The sequence below is a fragment of the Antechinus flavipes genome, chromosome 4 (assembly GCF_016432865.1).
Source record: "Antechinus flavipes isolate AdamAnt ecotype Samford, QLD, Australia chromosome 4, AdamAnt_v2, whole genome shotgun sequence".
Classification (NCBI taxonomy): domain Eukaryota; kingdom Metazoa; phylum Chordata; class Mammalia; order Dasyuromorphia; family Dasyuridae; genus Antechinus; species Antechinus flavipes.
Window position 1 is genome coordinate 373,663,503 of NC_067401.1, and position 20,940 is coordinate 373,684,442.

General features: G+C 36.2%; 1 protein-coding gene across 2 annotated transcripts in view; it reads right to left on the reverse strand.

Annotated features, from left to right (window-relative positions):
• The window catches only part of RPS6KC1 (ribosomal protein S6 kinase C1), a 213,771-nt gene that overhangs the window by 37,558 nt on the left and 155,273 nt on the right, over positions 1-20,940 (reverse strand). For both annotated transcript variants that reach the window (XM_051998401.1, XM_051998400.1), the window contains exons 12-13: positions 4,503-6,116; positions 4,142-4,231 (exon numbers count right to left, since the gene is read on the reverse strand). In XM_051998401.1, coding sequence (XP_051854361.1) covers positions 4,142-4,231; positions 4,503-6,116 — 1,704 coding nt within the window. The remainder of the gene's footprint in view (positions 1-4,141; positions 4,232-4,502; positions 6,117-20,940) is intronic.

Here is a 20,940-nt window from a genome sequence, read left to right on the forward strand (position 1 = left end):
AGAAAACAATCTTTAGAAAACCAAAGCAAAGAATGCCTATCTATTGTGAGAACTGAACAGTTACTGTCGGTTAAGCACTTAAAAATTCCCAGCTATGGTAAGATAAATAAAAATAGAAATAAAATCGTAAGAGTTCCAAGGAGTCCATTTGAAGATGCTATTATCTCAGAAATAGCCAATTTATCTTCATTTCTATTCAGTCATCCCTCTGAATGAATAGTGGGAAAGGGTTCTAGGATCCTTAATCCTGGAATCATGTGTTACCACATCCACAGGGTCACTTCTACAAGGAGTGCCTTTCCTTTACTCTCCCTGCCAGGCCAGGGTTTTGTGTTGCCCCAGTGTGAAAGCGACCCCATATACCCACACATGATGACACAGAAATGAAACCTTCTCTAGAGAACTGTAATAGATAATCTAAGGACACAAAGAAAACCTAAAAGGAGTGGTTTCCACTTTGAAAACAGGGCTGGGTTTGATCAGTGAATTCGTATGCTCCAGACCCTCTTGATAAGGCTGCAGCTGCAGTCATTTATGTGCTGGCTTTTTCACAGATGTAGACTGATAAAGCTTGGTGGATTTTTTTGTCTTTTTGTTGTTTGGTGGAATATTTTTTTTAAGTATAGAAAAAGTGACAATATTTCTTTTTTAAAAAAGTTCTTTGTTTAGTTTTTAGAAACTTGTGAATATCCAGCCTCCTTGACAGTGTAAAAGTGATTGCTGTATTGTTCAAATGGCAATGACTTTTCTAAATCTAAGATCACAGAGTTGGCAAAAATTATACTTAAATAACAGAAGGTGATCATTTGCATTTCAAAATTTATCTATCTTGCTTTTTCCTCCAATTAGACCAAAACATGTTGATTCACAGGTTTCTCTGTGTGTTTGTTTCTTTTTTAAACTTATTTATAGAGCAGAATAATGGCCCCCCTGCTAGTTTGGCATTTGCTCAAGTTTCTGTCCATGTAAATCGAATCTGTTACTGGAAAATTTTCTCAAAATACCAAGGCACATTAACCAGAAGATAAAAAGATACATTGCTGATATTATAAAGTACAGGGCAGGTGGATAATGTTTTTAGGACAAATATGTGATAAGGATTCCCAGAAGGGAGGAGGAAAAGGGGTAGAGAGTGAGAATGAGGAGTGGGGGGGTTATAGGGGCAAAGGGCTGTTTAAACATAAGTGAATCATTCTCATCATAATCTTGTGACAACTTTACTTTCTAACCAAACATCAGCTGTTCTAGAAATGCTCTAGAAATACTCAGAAAATAACAATGAGGATGTAAAGGTTAGGGGAAACTTTCAAATCTTTTGGCATTTAGTAAAGATATATAAAAAGACAAAATACTATACTGATTTATGATTTGTTAATAGTTTTAATGTTACTACATTATGGGGGGAACACTTTGCCATCAGTACTGTCAGCCCTTTATAAAAGAGTGATAGACATTTTCTTTTTTTCCTTGTAATATAAAAAACAAAATTGGATTTTATGTTTGGAATTCTTCAACAATGTGGTTTCAGCAAATTAAAATGTTAGGCTCTAATTCTGAGTCACATTGACTTTTTTATTTGTTCCACTCTTAACTTAAAAGATGTTAATCCATTCAAGGAGTAGAGAGAGACTTTCCACATTAGCCAATGTATACAATGATACTAGAACAATTTTGAAACTCACAAAGCTTGAAAGTACAATTCTTGTTATGCAAATAATTACAACAAAGCCCGTTCTTCAGTGTACAGCTTTTATCTAATGCTGGGGAAAGGAAAGCAGCCAAAGAATTGGAAAACAAAAATCTATTAATGGTAGAATGCCACCTGCTGGTGAATTATGAGAAACGTAATTTCTTGGGAGATTTGTCTTAAAACAGACATTTTTGAAAATCCTCAGAATGAAATGCATTATAAAGTTACACAGTATTGAAGGCACATTATAAAACTCAGCATTGCTTTGTTTTAAATAAAAAGTGTCCATAATTGCAATTCATTGTAAGTATGAAAATGAACAGTAAAATAATCTCCTAAAATGGCAAAAGACACCACTGAACAGTTTCTCAGGTCTTACTGCTGAATGTAGATAAGATATGGAGGTTGTATGAAAAACATCAAACAAAGTTAAAAACTCTGCTGTGTCCGCTATAAAAATGAAATTATGGAACTTCAAGAACACTTCACCACATATATTGTCCTATTAGCCCTCTGCTTCAGGAAATTTCATTCTACCAGGTAATTCCTCAGTTTTCACTCAAAACAAACACCTCAAACTGAACGTCCCTGCCACTCCTTTGTAATGATTACAGAGTTATTATATAATATTAATGTGCATTTTTGCCTGTAATATTATTCTTTGCCAAAATAAGAAAAAAAAGGAGGAGGGGAGGCATACATATTTTGAGAAAGGAAGTGAGAGACAGAAACAAAGAGGAAAGAAGGAGACAGAGAGAGAATGAGAACAAGACAATAAGCTGAAGAAAGTAATTTGATCAAGGTGTCCTTTTCATTATGAAGCGATTTTGTTTTCTCATTAACTGAATCACATGAACAACATTTCAAAGGACGGTATCAACCTACTGCAGGAAGGCCAAAAAATGTACTGTAGTCTTCAGAAAGCATAACTATCCAACTATTAATTTGGGATAGGATGAGAAAACAAGGAGAAAAAAAAAGAAACTACTCATCAGATATGATGAAACTGCCCTAATATTTGTTTATAGAACTAAAAAGTTTTGCTAGCTCTCAAATACAGAGTTGATCTTGACAAATTTCCACTTAAAGACATCAAGTTTTTAGTTGTACTTATATCGCAATATTTTCCAGTTAAGTTACTGCAACAAAACATTGTGAAAGTAAACACTACTTTACTTGATAACTGTTCTATAGTGAAAGATCAATAATGGTGCTAATCATTACAGTATTATCAGCTTGAGCTTCCTTTCAAGGCTACTGCTGATGACAAGCAAAGAAGTCCAAAGAGGTTCAATGCTGAGTAAAAGGTAGAGAACCTTTGGATTCCAAATGGCCCATTTATACTGATGACAGGTAGAAAGGACCAGGAACTGAAGGCCAATTCATGTGCTTAAGCTTCTGAATATGTTTACAAAGGATTTAACACACCAGAAACAAATCTCTAATTTTTCAAAGTGAGGACAGTACAGGGCCGACAGGAGAAACTTATGGCAAATATTTGACTAACCAAGCGGATTTAAAATATCAACAACAACAATATCTGTGTTCTCTAAAAATTTCAAACAAAAACTATAATAACTTTAAATAACCATTTTGAAAGATCAAGTTGGTACATCATTTATATCACGTATTACAGCTTTTTTAAAAAATGCCCAGCATCTTGTCTATTTTTATTCTCTTTACTATTTACTATGAAACCAACATGTTAAAAGGAGCATGAGGCATTTCCTAGTGTCCCTTATAAAGAAAAAGAAGTTGAAGTATTTTATTGAAGGAATTCAGTCATGTCAAGCCTTTATTTTGTGATTAATAGAAAGATAAGTAATCTTACGTATTTTCTAGTTCAATAGTATCTCAGTTTTTGCTTTTCTCTCCCAAATTTTGCTTTTTTTTAAATGAACAAATTCAAAACAAAAAATAATTGGTAAATACACAATTTCTATGAGAAGGAATGAGAAAAATTTTAGAACTATGGCCAAGAGGATTTTTAAATAGTATCTAGTTCAAACCCCCTCATTCTTGCACAGTTCTAAATTGTATACAATATATACCAAGGTTACACAAATTTATAAGTATTTGCTTTTGATGTAAAAGTGATTAAAACAAGTCTCCTGGGCCGATTTAAATTAAAATCCAATCCATTCTGGCAAATGTGAACAGATATAAGAAAAGAGACTGCTGAGAACATCTACCAGGGACAGAGGACAAGGTATGGTATAACCAAAGATTCAGTCAAACTTCAAGGGCAGCTGGTAATAGTACCAAGAACATTCACAACGAATGAATGGTCCCAGGAAACATTCAACCCGCTATTGGATTCATAGCAATTCTGCCCTCCATGCTGAGCCACTGCCCTTTGCTCCAGCCCGGAGGTCCCATCCCAGGCCTCTCACTCTTCTCCCTTCCCCTAATATACTTTTCAAGTGAAACATTTTAGGTGATTGCTCTAACCTGGGGCACAGTACATTCTCTCTATGGCATCGCTGTCACAGGAATCTTCAACCTCACTCCACCTGCTAAAATACGTTAGCTGAATGTGTCCTAAAAACAAAACGACAGGAGAAATCAAAACATTTTTCCCTTCCATTTTCTGCAGAAGTGAACTGTAATTACTCCTTTTGTAGCTAAAAACAGTATCATTAAGAATAATGGCATCATTAAGTACTAGAAGCTATTACTGGGGGTGAATTTGCTGCACTGATAATGAAGCTCTAGACAGGAAATGAAGATACTAATTACAAGATAAAACGCCTACTCAGTTAATTGGAAGCAACAGCGAATAAAAAGAAATGCATTTGCAAAAGTTCCTGACCTCTATCATTCAATAAGATGTTGTTTGGGTTCAAATCGCGGCACACAATTCCCTCTCTATGTAAAGCATCAAGGGCTACCACCATTTCAGCTGCCCATCTTTGAATGCAGCCTTCTGGGATATAAAACCTGGAGGTTAGTGCTAATTTTTTATCGAGGTCCTCAAAAATCTGATGTATTTCCTTCTCTCCTTCTAGTGCTAATCCACTGTCACCCTTAGCCTTAATGTCTTTTGGGTCTAGCTGGAATAAAGAAGGGGTTGGCTCTTCTTTACCAAGGTCTTCGGCTCGATCTGCAAACAGCAATACTTCTTCTTTTTTTAAAGTGTCTGGGTTTATAGTGTATTCATTAGCACCTGAGACTGGATTAGAAATAAGGAATAGGTTTTCTTCTGTGCTATTTGTAGTTAGTGTGGGAGCAACCATTCCAAATCCTTGAAACTCAGCACCTGAACCGAGTAACAAAGACTGATTTCCTGAATTGGTTTGATCAACAGGAGCTACAAGTAATGCCCTAGTCCCCTCCCGAGCATAGTGTTTTTCTTCTATCCTATGGAATTGGTGATTACAGGGATCCTTCGATGCCTCTGTGTCCTTTTCTTCCAGCCCTTGGCATGGTTCTGTGCTAAGATTGAGGCATAAAACATCAGGAGCTTCTAAAAGTTTACTTTCTAAGATGCCTATATTAGTCTGTGTCAACTGAGCAGGCCCCTCGGGCGCAGTTTCTTTTGTTGGCTCCAACACACCGGGAAGATTGACAAGAAGATCAGGCCTTCCTTCGTCAGTACTACTTACATCATCAAAAGCAGCCTCTTTAAAAGAAATAACAGGGACAGAGTCATTTGAACCCCTGCTGATGGTGTCCTGAGCTCTTAACCCCAATCTAGTTTCACTAGCATCAAGACTCCCAGAACTGCTGTCCTGATCTTGAAGGGCAAAAAAAGGCTTCAAGGGTTCTGACTTCAAGCTATGTAACTTTTCACCAAAATCAAGTCCAAGGAGTTCATTAGTGCTATCCTTACTGTCTATCCTAAAGAATGCCATAGGGCTATTCTTTGATCTACTAAGAGAATCTGATATTCTTGGTGAACTAGCTACTTCACGATTGGCATCTTCGGTGAAAAATTTTAGTTCCTGAGAAGTCAGCTGAGAGCTGAGGTTGTCGCTGCCAGGAGCAATCTGAGCTGGGAAGCTTCCTGTATCTTTGGTTCTAACACCGTTTCCCTTCATCTTCATCAAAGGCTCCTCATTCAAGGACCCGGGTTCAATTTTTTCTTGCCCATATTCATTGCATAATGTTAAGTAACTAGTAGTGCATTCTTCTTCTGAACTTGAGCCAGAATCTGGCCATTTTGGAGAGCTGTCTTGGCCATCTTCCTCCTGGTTGCTACTGTCCTCTTGGGAACTTGGTGTAAGACTAGTCTTCAAATGCAGGACTTTGAGCATGCTGCCGCCATCACTTTCTCTGGACTCTAAGCTACTGCTATCCTTAGGACTAGGAGTTGGCTGCTGTAGGTGAACTTCAGCAAGAGTATTCTTTTTGACTTCCTGGATATCAAGGCTTTCTTCTGAGCTCCTATTTAAGAATCTACTAATGTAGGACCACAATTTTCCACCTACGAAAGAAAAAAAGAACAAAAAAAAAAATTAAATCTCAGACAACCACCACCAAGAGTCTTATCAAAATGGAAATTTACATGTTCCTAATTATAAAAAAAAAAAAAGGTCACTGTTTAAATACAGTAATAACTTGTTCAATAATAACTAACTTTCTAAAGCAGCACACTTGAGAAAGAACTTTAATTGCTGATTACCAGTAACTGTGGTTTTAAACAAATTTTCTGAAGGTCAGTGATTATGAAAAATAACAACCAATTCCTTCATTTAAAGGGGCACTAGTTACAACAAACACTAGTATGAAAGCTTACAGTTAGTTTTGCTTTACAGCTTAACATAACTAGATGATAGAAGCATCTGATTATGTTTTGATTTGTTTATGTATGAATTTTTTCAAGCATGACCCTTTGGGTCAAGTGGAATACATAAATAAATGCTATTCAAAATTGTATTGCATACTGAAAAAAATCAACAATGCGATTTCATTTTTTAAATGCCCAATCTAAGGTTAGAGGTTAGATTTGGTATCTGGTATATAATTATGCCTTTACAAATGACATACTAATAATTCTTCCCCCTCCCAAACATGTGCTGTGTAAGATCAAGTAAAGCCCATTAGTGAGGCAAGCTAATATAGTATCAGGGATCTATAAAAACTAAAATTAGAGAAATCAATCCAGGCTAGTGAACCAAGTATTTTAGCAGCAATATCTTTTATATAGATATTTCCCAATAACTTACTTTTTTACCTTTGAAATCTTACTTCATCTTACTAGTAGGTAAAATGTAATATAGATGCATATGCCTACATTTTATCAAATAAGAATATAACTATGAAAATATAATTTACAAATCTAAAATAAAAAATTAAGTAACCTCAAATTCAGCAACAGAGAAAGCATATTTGCAGCAAAAATAATTGTAATTTCCAAAATAGGGAGTGAAGAAAAGTGCATCAAAAACAAAATCCTTTTATTAATATGGAAAAGCAGTTCAGTCAATACATTTGTATTATCATTATTAAGTATTATGCCTAGAGTTGACTAAATCACATACAGAACGATGTTTGGCAATTCCTCACACTTTGATTTTATTGACTAAATCAATGAAGCATTAAAGGAAAAAAAAATCCACTCCCTATGGATTCCGAATATTTGCTTTTACATTGTGATCTTCTGAAACAGAGATCTAAGCAGAGAGAGAAAGAAAAAGGGAGGAGGCAAGGAGACAGGAAAGAAGGAAGGAGGGGTAGGAAAGAAAGAAAAAAAGGGAGGGAGAAATAGAGGGAGGGAGGGAGAGCAAGGAGGAAAGGAAGGGAGAGAGGGAGGGAGGGAGGGAAAGGAGGGAGGAAGAATTGGAGGGAAAAAGGAAGTGAAAGAAGGAGGGAGGGGAAGGAAAAGAGGGGAAAGAGGGAGGAAAGAAGGGAGAAAGGAAGGAAGGAAAGGAGGAAGGGAGGGAGGAAGGAATGGAAAAGAATATATATATATGACGGCTATTCTTTTTCTTTTTTATTTTTCCCTAGATATTATTCTACCTTTTCTTTTATTTTTGTTAATAACTAAAAGAGGATATTCATAGGTTTTTACCTATTTTCCTCTGATATTTTACAAAAGTTTTAAGTTATACACTTGCTTTTCTCTATAAACTATTCTTAATTTCTGCCATTTGCCAATATCTACCATAAAGCTTTGATCTTTACATACTGCTTTAAACTCAACTATTCATAAAATGTAGTAAGTCTCAGTTCACTGCCTTCCTAGTGCCTTATAACATTTAAACAACTCCTCCCACTATAACTGTTACAAATACCCATATTCCAAAATGATTTACCACATATATACCATGCTAATATCAATTATATACTCTAACACACTAGTGTTGTGTTGCCCTCATTCTAGTCAAATTATATTATGAAAAATAAAATCAGGGACAGCTAGTTGGTGCAGTAGATAGAGCACCAGCCCTGAGTCAGGAGGACCTGAGTTCAAATCTGGCCTCAGACATTTAACACTTCCTAGCTGTGTGACCCCGGGTAAGTCATTGAACCCAACTGCAGAAAGAAGGAAGGAAGGAAGGAAGGAAGGAAGGAAGGAAGGAAGGAAGGAAGGAAGGAAGGAAGGAAGGAAGGAAGGAAGGAGGAAGGAAGGAAGGAAGGAAGGAAGGAAGGAAGGAAGGGAGGGAGGGAGGGAGGGAGGGAGGGAGGGAGGGAGGGAGAGAGCAAAGAAGGGAAGGGGGGGGAAGAAAAAAATCATTATTTTATTGTATAGATAGGCTGAAAAAAGAGACTTAAAACATTTATGACCTATAAAATGTAGCTAGTCTTAGTTCTACTTATCTTAAGGACATATTTGCTTACAAAGTAAAACAAATAAAACAGAAGTAGAAATGCTTAAGGAGAGAAATGATTATATGGACTTCAATCACAAATGGATATAAGGGACTTATTTCTACAAGTAGAAACAAAAATCCTATTTCTTACTCTTTATAATTATGACGTGTCTTTCTAATAAATTCAATGAGAATTTTCATATATACACATATATATGAAATAAACTGGACTTGATTTTTAAAGTATCTTTTAAACATTATAAAGTTATATATATAAATCTAAATCTATTTGTTTCATCAGAAATTTTCAAACTTGCATTTGGCAAATATGTATCTTGGTTCTATCTACAAAATTGTACTAAGTGTTAAATACTTCTAATAGTTAAAATCTACCAAGGGAAAAAAACTGTCAAAGTTTAATCTAAATTTACTACACAATTTTTCTAACTTGTCCTGTTCTTATCATATATTTCTGTTCCTGGAAAGATGTTCAAAAAAAAAAAGGCCATGGCTCAATTTCAGAAGGTTGCTGTTTGAGTGGTCTAGATTCCTGGTGGTCTAGAGGTCAGTGGCTATAAGAAAATGTTAAGAATCCCCTTTAAATCGGCCACAGGTTTTAGGAGTGAAAGAATTTACTCATTCCCGAATATTAGTTGCAAAATGAAAGTTTATTGTTAGATAGAAATCAGTTTACCAAGAGACTGACTTCTATAGTGGCAGATCTATAGAAAATGGAGTTTTGCACCGAGAATGCAATTCTCAGTGGACAGAAGATCCTGACAGTAAAGGGAGATACCAAGGTCCATCAGCAAAAGACCTATTATATTGAGTGTCTTGGTGGAAGCTGGGACATTGGGGCAGCCCAAGCAAGTCAGACCCAGTGGGGGTTGGGACAGCCCAGATCTCCTATTGGAATTCAAAGAAATGCTGTTTGACCGGGATTTGTAATTGAATCAAACGCTCTGGCATCCCGGAAAGACCACTTGTCTGGGGAGGATATACCTCAGCCAGGAGGGGCTGGGAATCTGAAAGGAATCACAGATCAATAGGAAATACAATTTCTTAAAGGGACCCCAACCCGCTTCAAAAGCACTAAAGCACTACAAGGTGTAACGTGGTTATATGTGTGCTTCACAAATATAAACTTGGTGACTGTGGAAGCCAGACTTGGGGGAGGCCAGAGGGAGGGAAATCAATTAGGAAGTTATGGCAATAGTCTAGGCAAAAAGTGATAAACGAACTAGGCTGGGTAGTACAGAATGCAGAATACAGAGAAAGGAAAGGCTGCAAGGGGAAATGAATAGGTAAAATGTACAAGATTGGTACATTAGGGGATAAGGAAAAGTGAAGTTTCAGTTTAGGTGAATGGAACAGTGCATCCTTTACAGAAATGGGGCATTAGGAAAAGGAGCAAGTTTAAGGGGAAAGATGATTCTGTTTGGGATCTATTAATATTGAGATATGTATATGATATCCAGTTGGAGAAGTGTAAGGGGTAGTTAGACACACTCTCTCTTTGCATATTAAACACATACACACACACACATACACACGTATGTATATCCATGTGGGCATATCAATTATATTTAATATAGGTGCTATCTTTTTTATATTAATTATATAATTAACATATTAATTATGATTACATATAATAGTAAATATTCTGTAAGAGAGTAGCCAGGCACTGTTCTAAGATTGTGAGCAGGTGTAACAGTCAAATAAGTAAGAGGAGAAAGAAACAAGAGATAGTGGTGTCCCAAAAGCCTAGAGAGGAAAAGATTTTCAAGGTAGAGAAAAGTATCAAAGGCTTCAGTGAAGTCAAGGAAAATGAGATTTGAAAAAAGGCCAATGGATTTAGCAAATAAGAGATCACTGGTACATTTGGAAATAAGGTTAGAAACTAGTTAGTAAGAGCTTAAAAAGAAAAGATCTATATAGATATATATATTCTATACAGAATGTGTGTGTGTGTGTGTGTGTGTGTGTGTGTGTGTGTGTGTTTTCTGAGTCATTCGCATAGAGATGGGAGCTAATGAGAACAAGAGAAAGACGAACAGCACTGTAGGGTATACTCATACACAGGAGAATAGAGATGGATGGATGATGAAACTGTGAAGGAGTTCTAAGATAGACAGAAAAGAACTAAAAACCCAGAGAGAAGAAAGTAACCAGAAGAAACACTATAGAAAAATCAAGAAGAATGAGTACTGGAAAAAAAAAAAAAAAAAAGATTACTACATTTGTAGAAAGCAGCTTAAGCTGAATGGTGGCAGTGGAAGCCAGAATGCAGTGGGTTGAGAGGTAAGTTGGAGGTGATAACACTACGGGAAGCAGGGTAGATATCTATTTCTAGGAATCTCAGTAAGAAAGAGAGGAGAGATATAAAATGATCACAAGAGCACAGAGCTAGAATTATCTGGGATGTTTCTCTAAAGCCATATAATCAATACCTTGATTTTAAATCGTGAATCAAGGAAGTTAATTAATTTGCCCCACATCACATAGAAAGTAAAGTTTTAAAAGTAAAGTTTAAAGGATTGAACCCCTGACTCCAGGAATTCTATTGACTATACCATCCTAAAGGAAATGGTAGAATAAGTTAATGGATGAAAGTTTATGGATGGGAGAGATTTATACACATTTGAAGATAATAGAGAAGGAGCCAGTCAAAAAGGAAAGGTCAAAAATAGAAAGGACCTTTGCCTAAATTTTCATTTCAGATAGTGATGTGAATATTCATAGAGAAGCCCAGTTCTCCTACATATACTCCAGCAAATACCTAAAGGGGCACCAGATGGAACAAATTATAAACAAATGGACTAAGTAATTAGTGTTTAGAAACTCAAAGGTTTTAACTCATCTTTAGTAAGAATTATTTAACAAAAGCTTAGGGAAAACTAGGCAGCAGCCTGTCAGAAATTAGGTTGAAATGAATTCTTCACACGATATACCAAGGTAATGTACATATGACCTAACCTCAAAAACCCCCAACTTGATCTAATCATCCCTGCTGACTATCAACCCATTTCTCACACCTCCCTTTAGAGGAGAAAAAACCAAGAGAAAGTGATGTCCCAAAATCCTAGAGAGGAAAGGTATCAAAGGCTGCAGAGAGATCAAGGAGAATGATTGAGAGAAGGCAATGGATTTAGTAAGTAAAAGATCACTGATACATTTGGAAATAAGGTTGGAAGCTGGATTGTAAGAACTTAAGAAGAATGAGAAGATCTATATAGATATAGATAGATAGATAGATAATAGATATAGATATAGAAGATCTATATAGAGATATATATTCTATGTAGAATATCTATGCATATGGTATGTGTGTGTGATCAAAGATGAGAAAGAACTATTTATATATACATATATACACACATATATATACACATACATAAATATACACATGTATATACATAACACATATATAGAGACAGATAGGTATACATATAAATATATGTCTATATATAATATGTAGATCAGTATTTTTTTTGTGAGGGTAAAGAATGGAAAATAAGGAGGTACCCATCAATTAAGGAATGACTAAACAAATTATGGCTTATGAATGCAAGAGAACTTTTGTTGTTGTTTAGTTGTTTCAGTCATGTCCAACTCTTCATGATGCGCTCTATTGGGGTTTTCTTGGCAGATACTAGAGTCCTTTGCCATTTCCATCTCCAGTTCATTTTCCAGATGAAGAAATCGAGGCAAACAGGGTTAAGTGACTTGCCTGGGGTCATACAAATAATAAATGACTAAGGCCAGATTTGAAAATAGCAAGATGGGTGTTCCTACCTTTAGACCCAGTGAAACGAAGAAAGAGACAATTTCAAGAAAAACCTTGGAAGACATATAAACTGACCCCAAGTGAAGTCAGCAGAACCAGGTGAATAATTTATACTTTAATATGAATGCTATAAAAATGAACAATTTTATAACGACTTAAGAACTCTGTTCACTAAAATGATCAATTGAGATTGGAGAAAACTCATGATGAAGAATGCTATTCACTTTTTGACTAAGAGGTAACAGACTAATATTTAGCTGGAAATGATTGTTTTAATTGACTATGATTATTTGATATAAAGTTCCCCTCCCACACTGTAATTATCCTTAATAACAGAAAAAATTAATGTTTCAAATGATTGAAAAATTAAAATTTGATTTTAAAAATGTAGATGGGTACCAAAAAGATCAAATATCAAGAAGACAAAAGGAAAAATTAGGGAAAAAACACTTGTATCCTCTCTAGAATTACACAAGACATTCAGAACCTTACAGAGATGCAGAAGCCAATTTGAACTCTAAAAAATGTTCTTGTGCCTGAGAACACTGAAAAACTCAACATTCTGAAAGATGAAATCAACTCTGAAACTTATACTTTCTTAGATAATTTCCTACCTCACTGCAGGATGTATGTCATCACTGCCCTCTTCATCTTACCCTCTCCAGGTTCCTACTGTTTTCAGCTTCATTATATGTTATTTTCTTCAATTAGATTGTGAACCTCCTGAAGGAAAAGATTCTTAACATCTTTCTTTGTATCCCCAGCAAGTAATAGTGTCTAGCACTTAATAAGCATTTATTAAATGTTTACTGACTTGCCTATTGACAACTCAAAATAAGGACATACCATTCTGGCAGACCCTGACGGGGCCCGAGATCATTGTAGTTCTATGAGAGAATAGGAATTATCAGGACCACAGCAAGAAACAGAAGCAATTACTAGCCAGGGATTTGGTAAGGAAAAAAACAGAGAAAAGTGCATTCCAATACTCACACTGTACAACTAGGAAAAAATGGAAGAAACTGGGGATTGCAGCAAAGCATGAGCCCTGGTTACCCAAACTGGAACCAGATTAGCATCAGCATACAAACTAAAGAGAGGTAAAATCAAACAAAACCTGCCCACATCATCCAAGTGCATGGGAGGAAACAGAGGCTGGTCTTCCCATAAAATTCGATTCAGAAATAGTCTGGAGACAGGAGCAAAGAAAACACAACAATGAATGTAAGCAATAAAAACAATGAATTAAAAGAAGCCCAAGAAGTTAACCCATAAAAAAGGTTAACTTCATAACAAATCAAAGTAGAATCTCAGGGAAAAGAATGGTTTAACCACAAAAACTATAATAGTGGCTAGAAAAAATGAAGCAAAAGATTTTAAAGAGGAAATTAGAGCTCTTCAGGGAAAAAAAAAAATTTTAAGAGAGTAAATAACCTAGAAAACGCTGCCAAAAAAGTAGACTATGAAAAACAGACTGCAATAAATAGAATTCAGTGATTCCACAAGAAAACAAGTAATATTAAAACAAAGACAAAAGACTGAATGAAAAAAAAAATCATGTAAGATCTACTATTTTTAAAAGTGAACTTGAAAACTGAACAATGGACATAAGAATCATAAAACCATTAAAATCATGATTAAACAAAAACTTGGAAGCTATTGTTTTAAGAAATCACAAAAGAAAAATAGCTAGAAAGACCACTAAAAGATCAAGACGAGGATAAGGGAAAAACTATGCTATAACTTTTATAAATAAAAAAAAAAATTTAGAATATAATGTCCCCCCCCCAAAAAAATAAATGAATAAACAAAACTTATTTATGCTATAAACTCCTGGGGGGAAGGGGTAGAAAGAGAAAGGGAGTGGAATAGATCAGGACTTGTAGGGACTGCCTCATGAGCAGAGGCTCTGATGGCACTGAGAACGTATCATCAACGGGAGACGTCTCCATCTCTTATTGGCTGTGTGTGACCTCACAGACCCAACATAAGGGGTGGGGACCAGGAACTAGGAGGAGTGCAGGATGTGATCACCTACAAAAAAGAGCACGAGCTCCTGTGTCCAGGTGCTCTGATGAACGAAGACCCACTGCTCGAGGAGGCAGAAGTCCCAAGGCCTGGGATTAGGTACAACTGGCGATCAGTAATCTCAGAAGGAGGTTACCAGTGGCAGCCCACCATGGGGCAGCGCTTTCAGGATTGCCAGGTCCCACAAGGGAAGGTTCAACATCCCCGTGGAGAGACAGGAAGGCAGGACAGCATAATGGTGAGGGTATAAATTGACCCGTGATCATGCCCAATGACACAGCTGTGGTCACAGCTCAAGCCTTTATTGTAGGATCACATCCTGCACTCCTCCTACTTCTGGTCCCCACTCCTTATATTGGGTCTATGAGGTCACGCCCAGCCAATAAGAGGAGACGTCTCCCTTTGATGATGCATTCTCAATGCGGCCCCTCAAGAAGCGGTCCCCCTACTAGCTGCAGAGATCACAGCAGGCATCAAAGCCCTTTTACTTCCTTGCTGCACTGTGAGAGCTTCCTCTTCGGACCCTTACAGTGCTCCAACATACATAAACAGGGAAGTAGAAGGAACATGTCAGGACTCAGCCAGGATTTAGGTTTGGAAAGAAATCAACAGAAGTAGGGCATTAAGGGAGTTAAGTAGAGTGAAAAGTTGAACTTTTTTAACTAAAATGTCAACATTTTGACCAGAAGAAAATAAGACCTTATTAGAAGTAATGCCCAAAAAAAGCAATAAGAGGTACAGTGATGAGAGACTGCAGTGGAGATAAAGAATAGCTGAGGTCAAGGGAGTTTATGGTCAGATAAAGGAATATCAGTATCACGGACTATGGATATAGAGTACTTATGAGTGACAACTAGATCCAAAATAACTATTTGTGGTTGATATGGAGTAAAAATGAAGACTGTAGGAGGTAAATAGCTTGATGACCAAGAAGGAAAGGCTAATTGGGGAATTAACAATGCATAAGATGAAATCCTTAAGTATAAAGACAGCAATTGGGTTGGAGACTCTGAGCCAGGTCCAAAACTCATCAAAAAGGGGGGAAGAATGAAAACAGCCACCTGGATTAGGAGGCAGGATGATGATGTAAATCTCAAAGAAGGTGAAGTAGCTAAGTGAAAATGGAGGAGAATACCTGAAAGGAACAAGAAGTATGCCTATTCTCTCTTATGACATTGTGGGTCAAAGAACATGAGATTCTCGTTTGCTTACAATTAATATTGAGATGTTATATGCATTGCCAAATAAATATTAATTAATATAGGCAGCTAGGCGATATAATCAATAGAATGCTAGACCTGGAGTCAGAAAGACCTGAACACAAATCCTGCCTCAAAAATTCACTAGCTATGTGACTCTTGGAAATTCACTCAAACCTCTCCCAGCCTCAGCTGTGTTTTCTGTAAAATAGGGATAAAATTACCTGTTTTCCAGTAATGCTGTGAGAATCAGATGAGAATATTTGTAAAGTAGTTTTTAAATCTTAAGGTACCAAATAAATGTTGGGTATTATGATAATTGTTATTAATGTAACATAAGTCAAAATTTTACATATCAAATTTGATAACTTCTTCCATGTATAAACATGGAAACCTCATTACAAAAATATACTATTTGATGTCTTTTTAAAAAGCCTGTGATTATCTTTCTCAGCATTAAAAAAATCCTTCTGATTCAAATCCTGCCATACCCAAACAAGAAAGTACAGAACAGCACCAACTTTCCTTTAGTAATTTCCTACAAATGAAAAATCTGTAATGTGATATAAAATTAGTTTGAGCTCTATGAAAATTCAATAAAACTACTCTAAATAATTTATGCTCAGTTATCTCAAGAAAATAGCTGTTATTATCCAAACTTTATGTCGTAGGAAAACCTTCAATTTATTTCATAAAGTATTTATTTCTGAAATTTCCAGCCTTGATAATAACATAAAGAAAAATCATATATCAGAGTTTAATAACGATCCACTTAAAATTAATTAATTAACTAATTAATTAATTGATTAGGGGGGAAAAGACAGTACCACTCTGAAGAGTTTGTTTCATTGAGAGTTTCTTGGAAGAACCTTCTCAAGTTTTTAATAAATACCTCTAAGAGAGGCAGAAAACTGAAGACAGTGAATCTTGAAGGCAAGAAGCCTCAAATCCTATACCTGATATCCTAGCTATCCAGAGCAAGTAACTTCCCAGTACTTAAAGGAAAACTGAGTTACAGAGAAGATGCTGGTCTGCATTGCTAAAATGACTTTCTTCACCTTTATCTTTTCTCTACTAGTGCTTTTCTCCTAATAGCCATGGTAAATTTCACATGCTTTAAGGAAAGGAATAAATCTGAAGTCTCCAGGAGGAACTATATTGAAGATGTCTTCATCTGAAAACAAGGGAAAAACAAGTATTTCCTAATGTATCCAAGACTTAAAAATGGGTTTTTCCATAAGCACAGGAACTACAGCTTGATTTCATTGTTAAAGCAAAATGGAAAAGGAAAAATCCTCTAGCACCTGCACAGTTGGCACCTTCATACTTTAATACAAAACAAAACTTAAATCATTAATTTCAACTACCTCTAATATAGCCTGACAAATTAACTTTTTGTTTTGAAGGGTTTTTTTTCTGTTTTTAATTTTTCTGTTAACTCAAATTAATTTCATTAACTAAAAACTGAAGCAATCAAGGATAAACCTTCCATAACGCTAGAGTAGCTTTCTAAAAAACACACAGGAATTATATATATTAAAAGTGAAAAATGACCAAACAAAAAAAAAAAAACTCTTTGCTACAATTTAGCCTATTGGTAGCCATCTTTATTTGTATGCTCTTTCAACCTAACCATTTTTATATTCTTTAAACCTAAACATAAAACCACAAACTATCTAAGCTGACAGTTGTTATAATACTAAAGTAAAATATAAACATCAATGAAAATCAATATTACCTAGCTAATTGCATGTGTTTGCCTGAAAGGTTTATAAATTAACATCAATGATTTTTTTAATACTTCAGAACATAAAATAATGAACAGAGCATTAGGGTAAAATTTAAAAATAGATTTAATGCTAAAAGAAAGGATGTAGTCCAACCCTTTTATCTTAAAGATCATGAAACTGAGACTGAGAGGTATTAAGTGGCCTGCTCAGAGTCACACGACTAAAAAATGGCAAAAGCAAGATTCAACCCCAGGTTTTTCTGGTTCTTGGCCCAGCATTCAATCTACTGCACCACAGTGAGTCCTTCAAATCTGTTTTTGAAAACCTGGCAATGTTTCTTGGTATTTATGAAATTTGGGTTTCCTCATTCTTAAAGTAAAGAGTCTGAACTATATATATGATTTCTAAAGGGACCTTCCACTCTATATTCTATGGCCTTCTTTTATGAAATCTTACATTACCAAATGATTAAGAAGTAATACCTCTCTAAGATGAAATAACTGGAAATTTCTATCTTTTTCTGTATCATAGGATACAATTCTTTGTTTTGGTTATAAAATAATGAGTGAATAAATATTTGACTTATTAGATGGAATTGGGTCTTTAGTCATTATATATATATATAATTACAACACTTCTGTTGGAACAATGATCATCTCACCACTAACAAAGGTGAGTAACCTAAAAATCCAAAATTGTTTTCCATTGCTTGAGTTTATTTCTGAATTCATGTGTATGTGTGTATCCTCTTAAGGATTTCTCAATGCTTTTCCCTTGAAACAGACTGTTAGTGTTTTGATTCTGATTGATATGACATATTTCCTTGGAAGGGCCTGTTTTGCTCTCCAAATTTAGAGTTCTGGGGTATATAAAATTATTTATATATTTATATTTATTTTATTTATTTCTATTTGTATTTTTATGTATATATTGTTTATATTAATATTTTTGAAAGTCTGTAAAATAAAAACTCTCAATTATATCCTACTTTACGAGACTTACAAAATACCTGCTTCACACCAAGCCTATGAGATCAAATTATTATTACCTTGAGTTTCTACTATATTGATTTCTACTATAATGATTATGTTGTATTGATTTCATATTGCAATTGATTCTATATCTGTTTAGGTCACCTTTCTATGTCCTTGAGTTGAACTCAGGAATTCAACTGTCCTTCTAAGTTAATTTAAAGTTATAATTGGGGGGAGGGGGGTGCGGAGCCAAGATGGAAGAGTAAAGGCAGGAACTCACCCAGCTTCTCTCCCAAACCACTCTAAATTTCTCTAAATAACGACTCTAAAGAAATTTTAGAGTGTCAGAATATCCAAAAGATGGAGCAGAACATTTTCCAGCTGAAGGCAACTTTAGAGGATCAGCAACAAAGATCTATGACACCAGGGTGGAAATCCAGTGTGCAGTCTGGTGCAGGCCATGCTAGTGCAGTCCCAGACCCAGCCCGGGTCCAGCCCCAGCTTGATATCTGAATCAGCAGCAGAACTGTGCCTTCCAGACATCTCAGCCCAGAGACACCAAAATGGACCTAGAAGTTCAGCAGAAAAAGTCTGTGAAACCAGGGTGAATCCAGGACACAATCCCAGCACAGGCACTGCCAGCATGGCCCCAGCCTCAGACCCAGTCCTGGATCCGGATCGGACCGCAGTGAGACTTCTGAATCAGTGGCAGTACTAGTAGCTTCCAGTACTCTCAGCTCAGAAACACCAAAGAAGGCTTGGAAGGTCAGCAGAAAAGGGCTGTCCAACCAAGGTGGGAGCCTAGCATTTAATTCCAGCACAAGCTGTGACAGTGCAGCCCCAGCCCCAGCTCCAGCCCTATCCCCAACCCCAGCCCCAGCCCTAGTCCTAGTCCCAGCCCAGACTCCAGTGTCAGTAAGGTAGAACCTCTGAATCAGCAGCTGTGCTGGAGGCTTCTGCACATCTTGATCCAGGAACACCAGAGAGGCCTTGGAAGGTCAGTGGAGAGGGTCTGTGGCAATGGAGTAGGAGTCTGTGGAAGTCTGGTGTATGGTCCCAGTGCAGGCTGTATCAGGGCAGCCCCAGCCCCATTCCTGGGACCAGAACAACAGCCAAACAAAATTCTGTTGTTTTAGCACACCAGGTCTTACAGCTACAATGCGGGGGACAAGTCCAAGGCAAAAAAGAGTGCTTCCAGTCAGGTCCCTAGAAGGAGCTCTGAAAACATTTGCATAAAACCCTGAAACTTGGGACAATGTACCCTTCACCCTGGAAACAGAGCCCTACTTTAACAAAGAGTTAAAAGGCTAGGGAAATGACCAAATAACAAAAAAAAAAAGTTTCTTATCATTTAAAAGTTATTATGGGAACAAGGAAAATCAAAACACACACCTAGAAGATGACCAAAAAAAAAAAAAAAGTCAAAGCTCCTACATGTAAGGTCATCAAGAAAAATAATAATTGGGCTCAGGCCATGGAAGAGCTTAAAAGGGATTCTGATAATCAAGTAAGAAAGCAAATTAAGAAAGGGAAAGGAAAAAGGAAAAATTAGGAAAAGAACTGAGGGTGATACAAAAAGGAAGTGCAAAAAGTTAAGGAGGAGAAGTATGTCTTAAAAAGCAAACCCAGCCAATTGCAAAAGGAGGTACAAAAGCTCACTGAGGAAAATAATTACTTAAAAAACAGAACTGAGACTGTGCATCTCCTTTAATCCAGCAGGGTCTCTACTGGGCCTGTATGTCAAAGAGATCATAAAGGAGGGAAAGGAGTCACATGTACAAAAATGTTTGTGGCAGCCCTGTTTGTAGTGGCAAGAAACTGGAAAGTGAGAAGATGCCCATCAAATGGAGAATGGCTGAACAAGTTATGGTATATAAATCTATGGGATATTATTGTTCTATAAAAACAACCACCAGGATGATATCAGAGAGGCCTGGAAAGACTTACATGAACTGATGCTGAGTGAAGTGAGTAGGACCAGGAGATCATTTACACGATAACAGCAAGTTCTGATGGATGTGGCTCTTTTCAATATCGAGGTCATTCAGGCCAGTTCTAATGATCTTATGAAGGAGAGTGTCATCTACACCCAGAGATAGGACTGTGGGACTGAACGTGGATCACAATATATAGTATTTTCACTCTTTTTGTTGTTGCTTGCTTGCATTTTGTTTTCTTTCTCATTTTTTTTCCTGATTGATCTGACTTTTCTTGTGCATGATAATTGTGGAAATATGTAAAGAGGAATTGCACATATTTAACATATATTGGATTACTTGCCATCTAGGAGAGGAAATGGGAGGAAAGGAAAAAATATGGAACACAAGATTTTGTAAGGGTGAATGTTAAATGCTATGCACATGTTTTGAAAATAAAAAGCTTTAGTTAAAAATAGAATTGAGTAAATGGAGGCTAATGACTTTATGAGAAATCAGATACAATAAAGCAAAACCAAAAAAATGAAAAAATAGAAAAAAAAAAAAGTGAAATATCTCATTGGAAAAACAACTGACCTGGACAGATCCAGGAAAGATAATTTAAAAATTATTGGTCTATCTTAAAGTCATGATCAAAAAAAGAGTCTGGATATCTATCATCTTTCAAGAAATTATTAAGGAAAACTATCCTGATACTCTAGAACTAGAAGTAAAATAGAAATTGTAATAATGCACCGATCACCTTCTGAAAGAGATCCCAAAATGAAAACTCCCAGGAATATTATAGCCAAATCCTGAAACTCCCAGGTCAAGAGAAAATACCGTAAGCATACGGAAAGA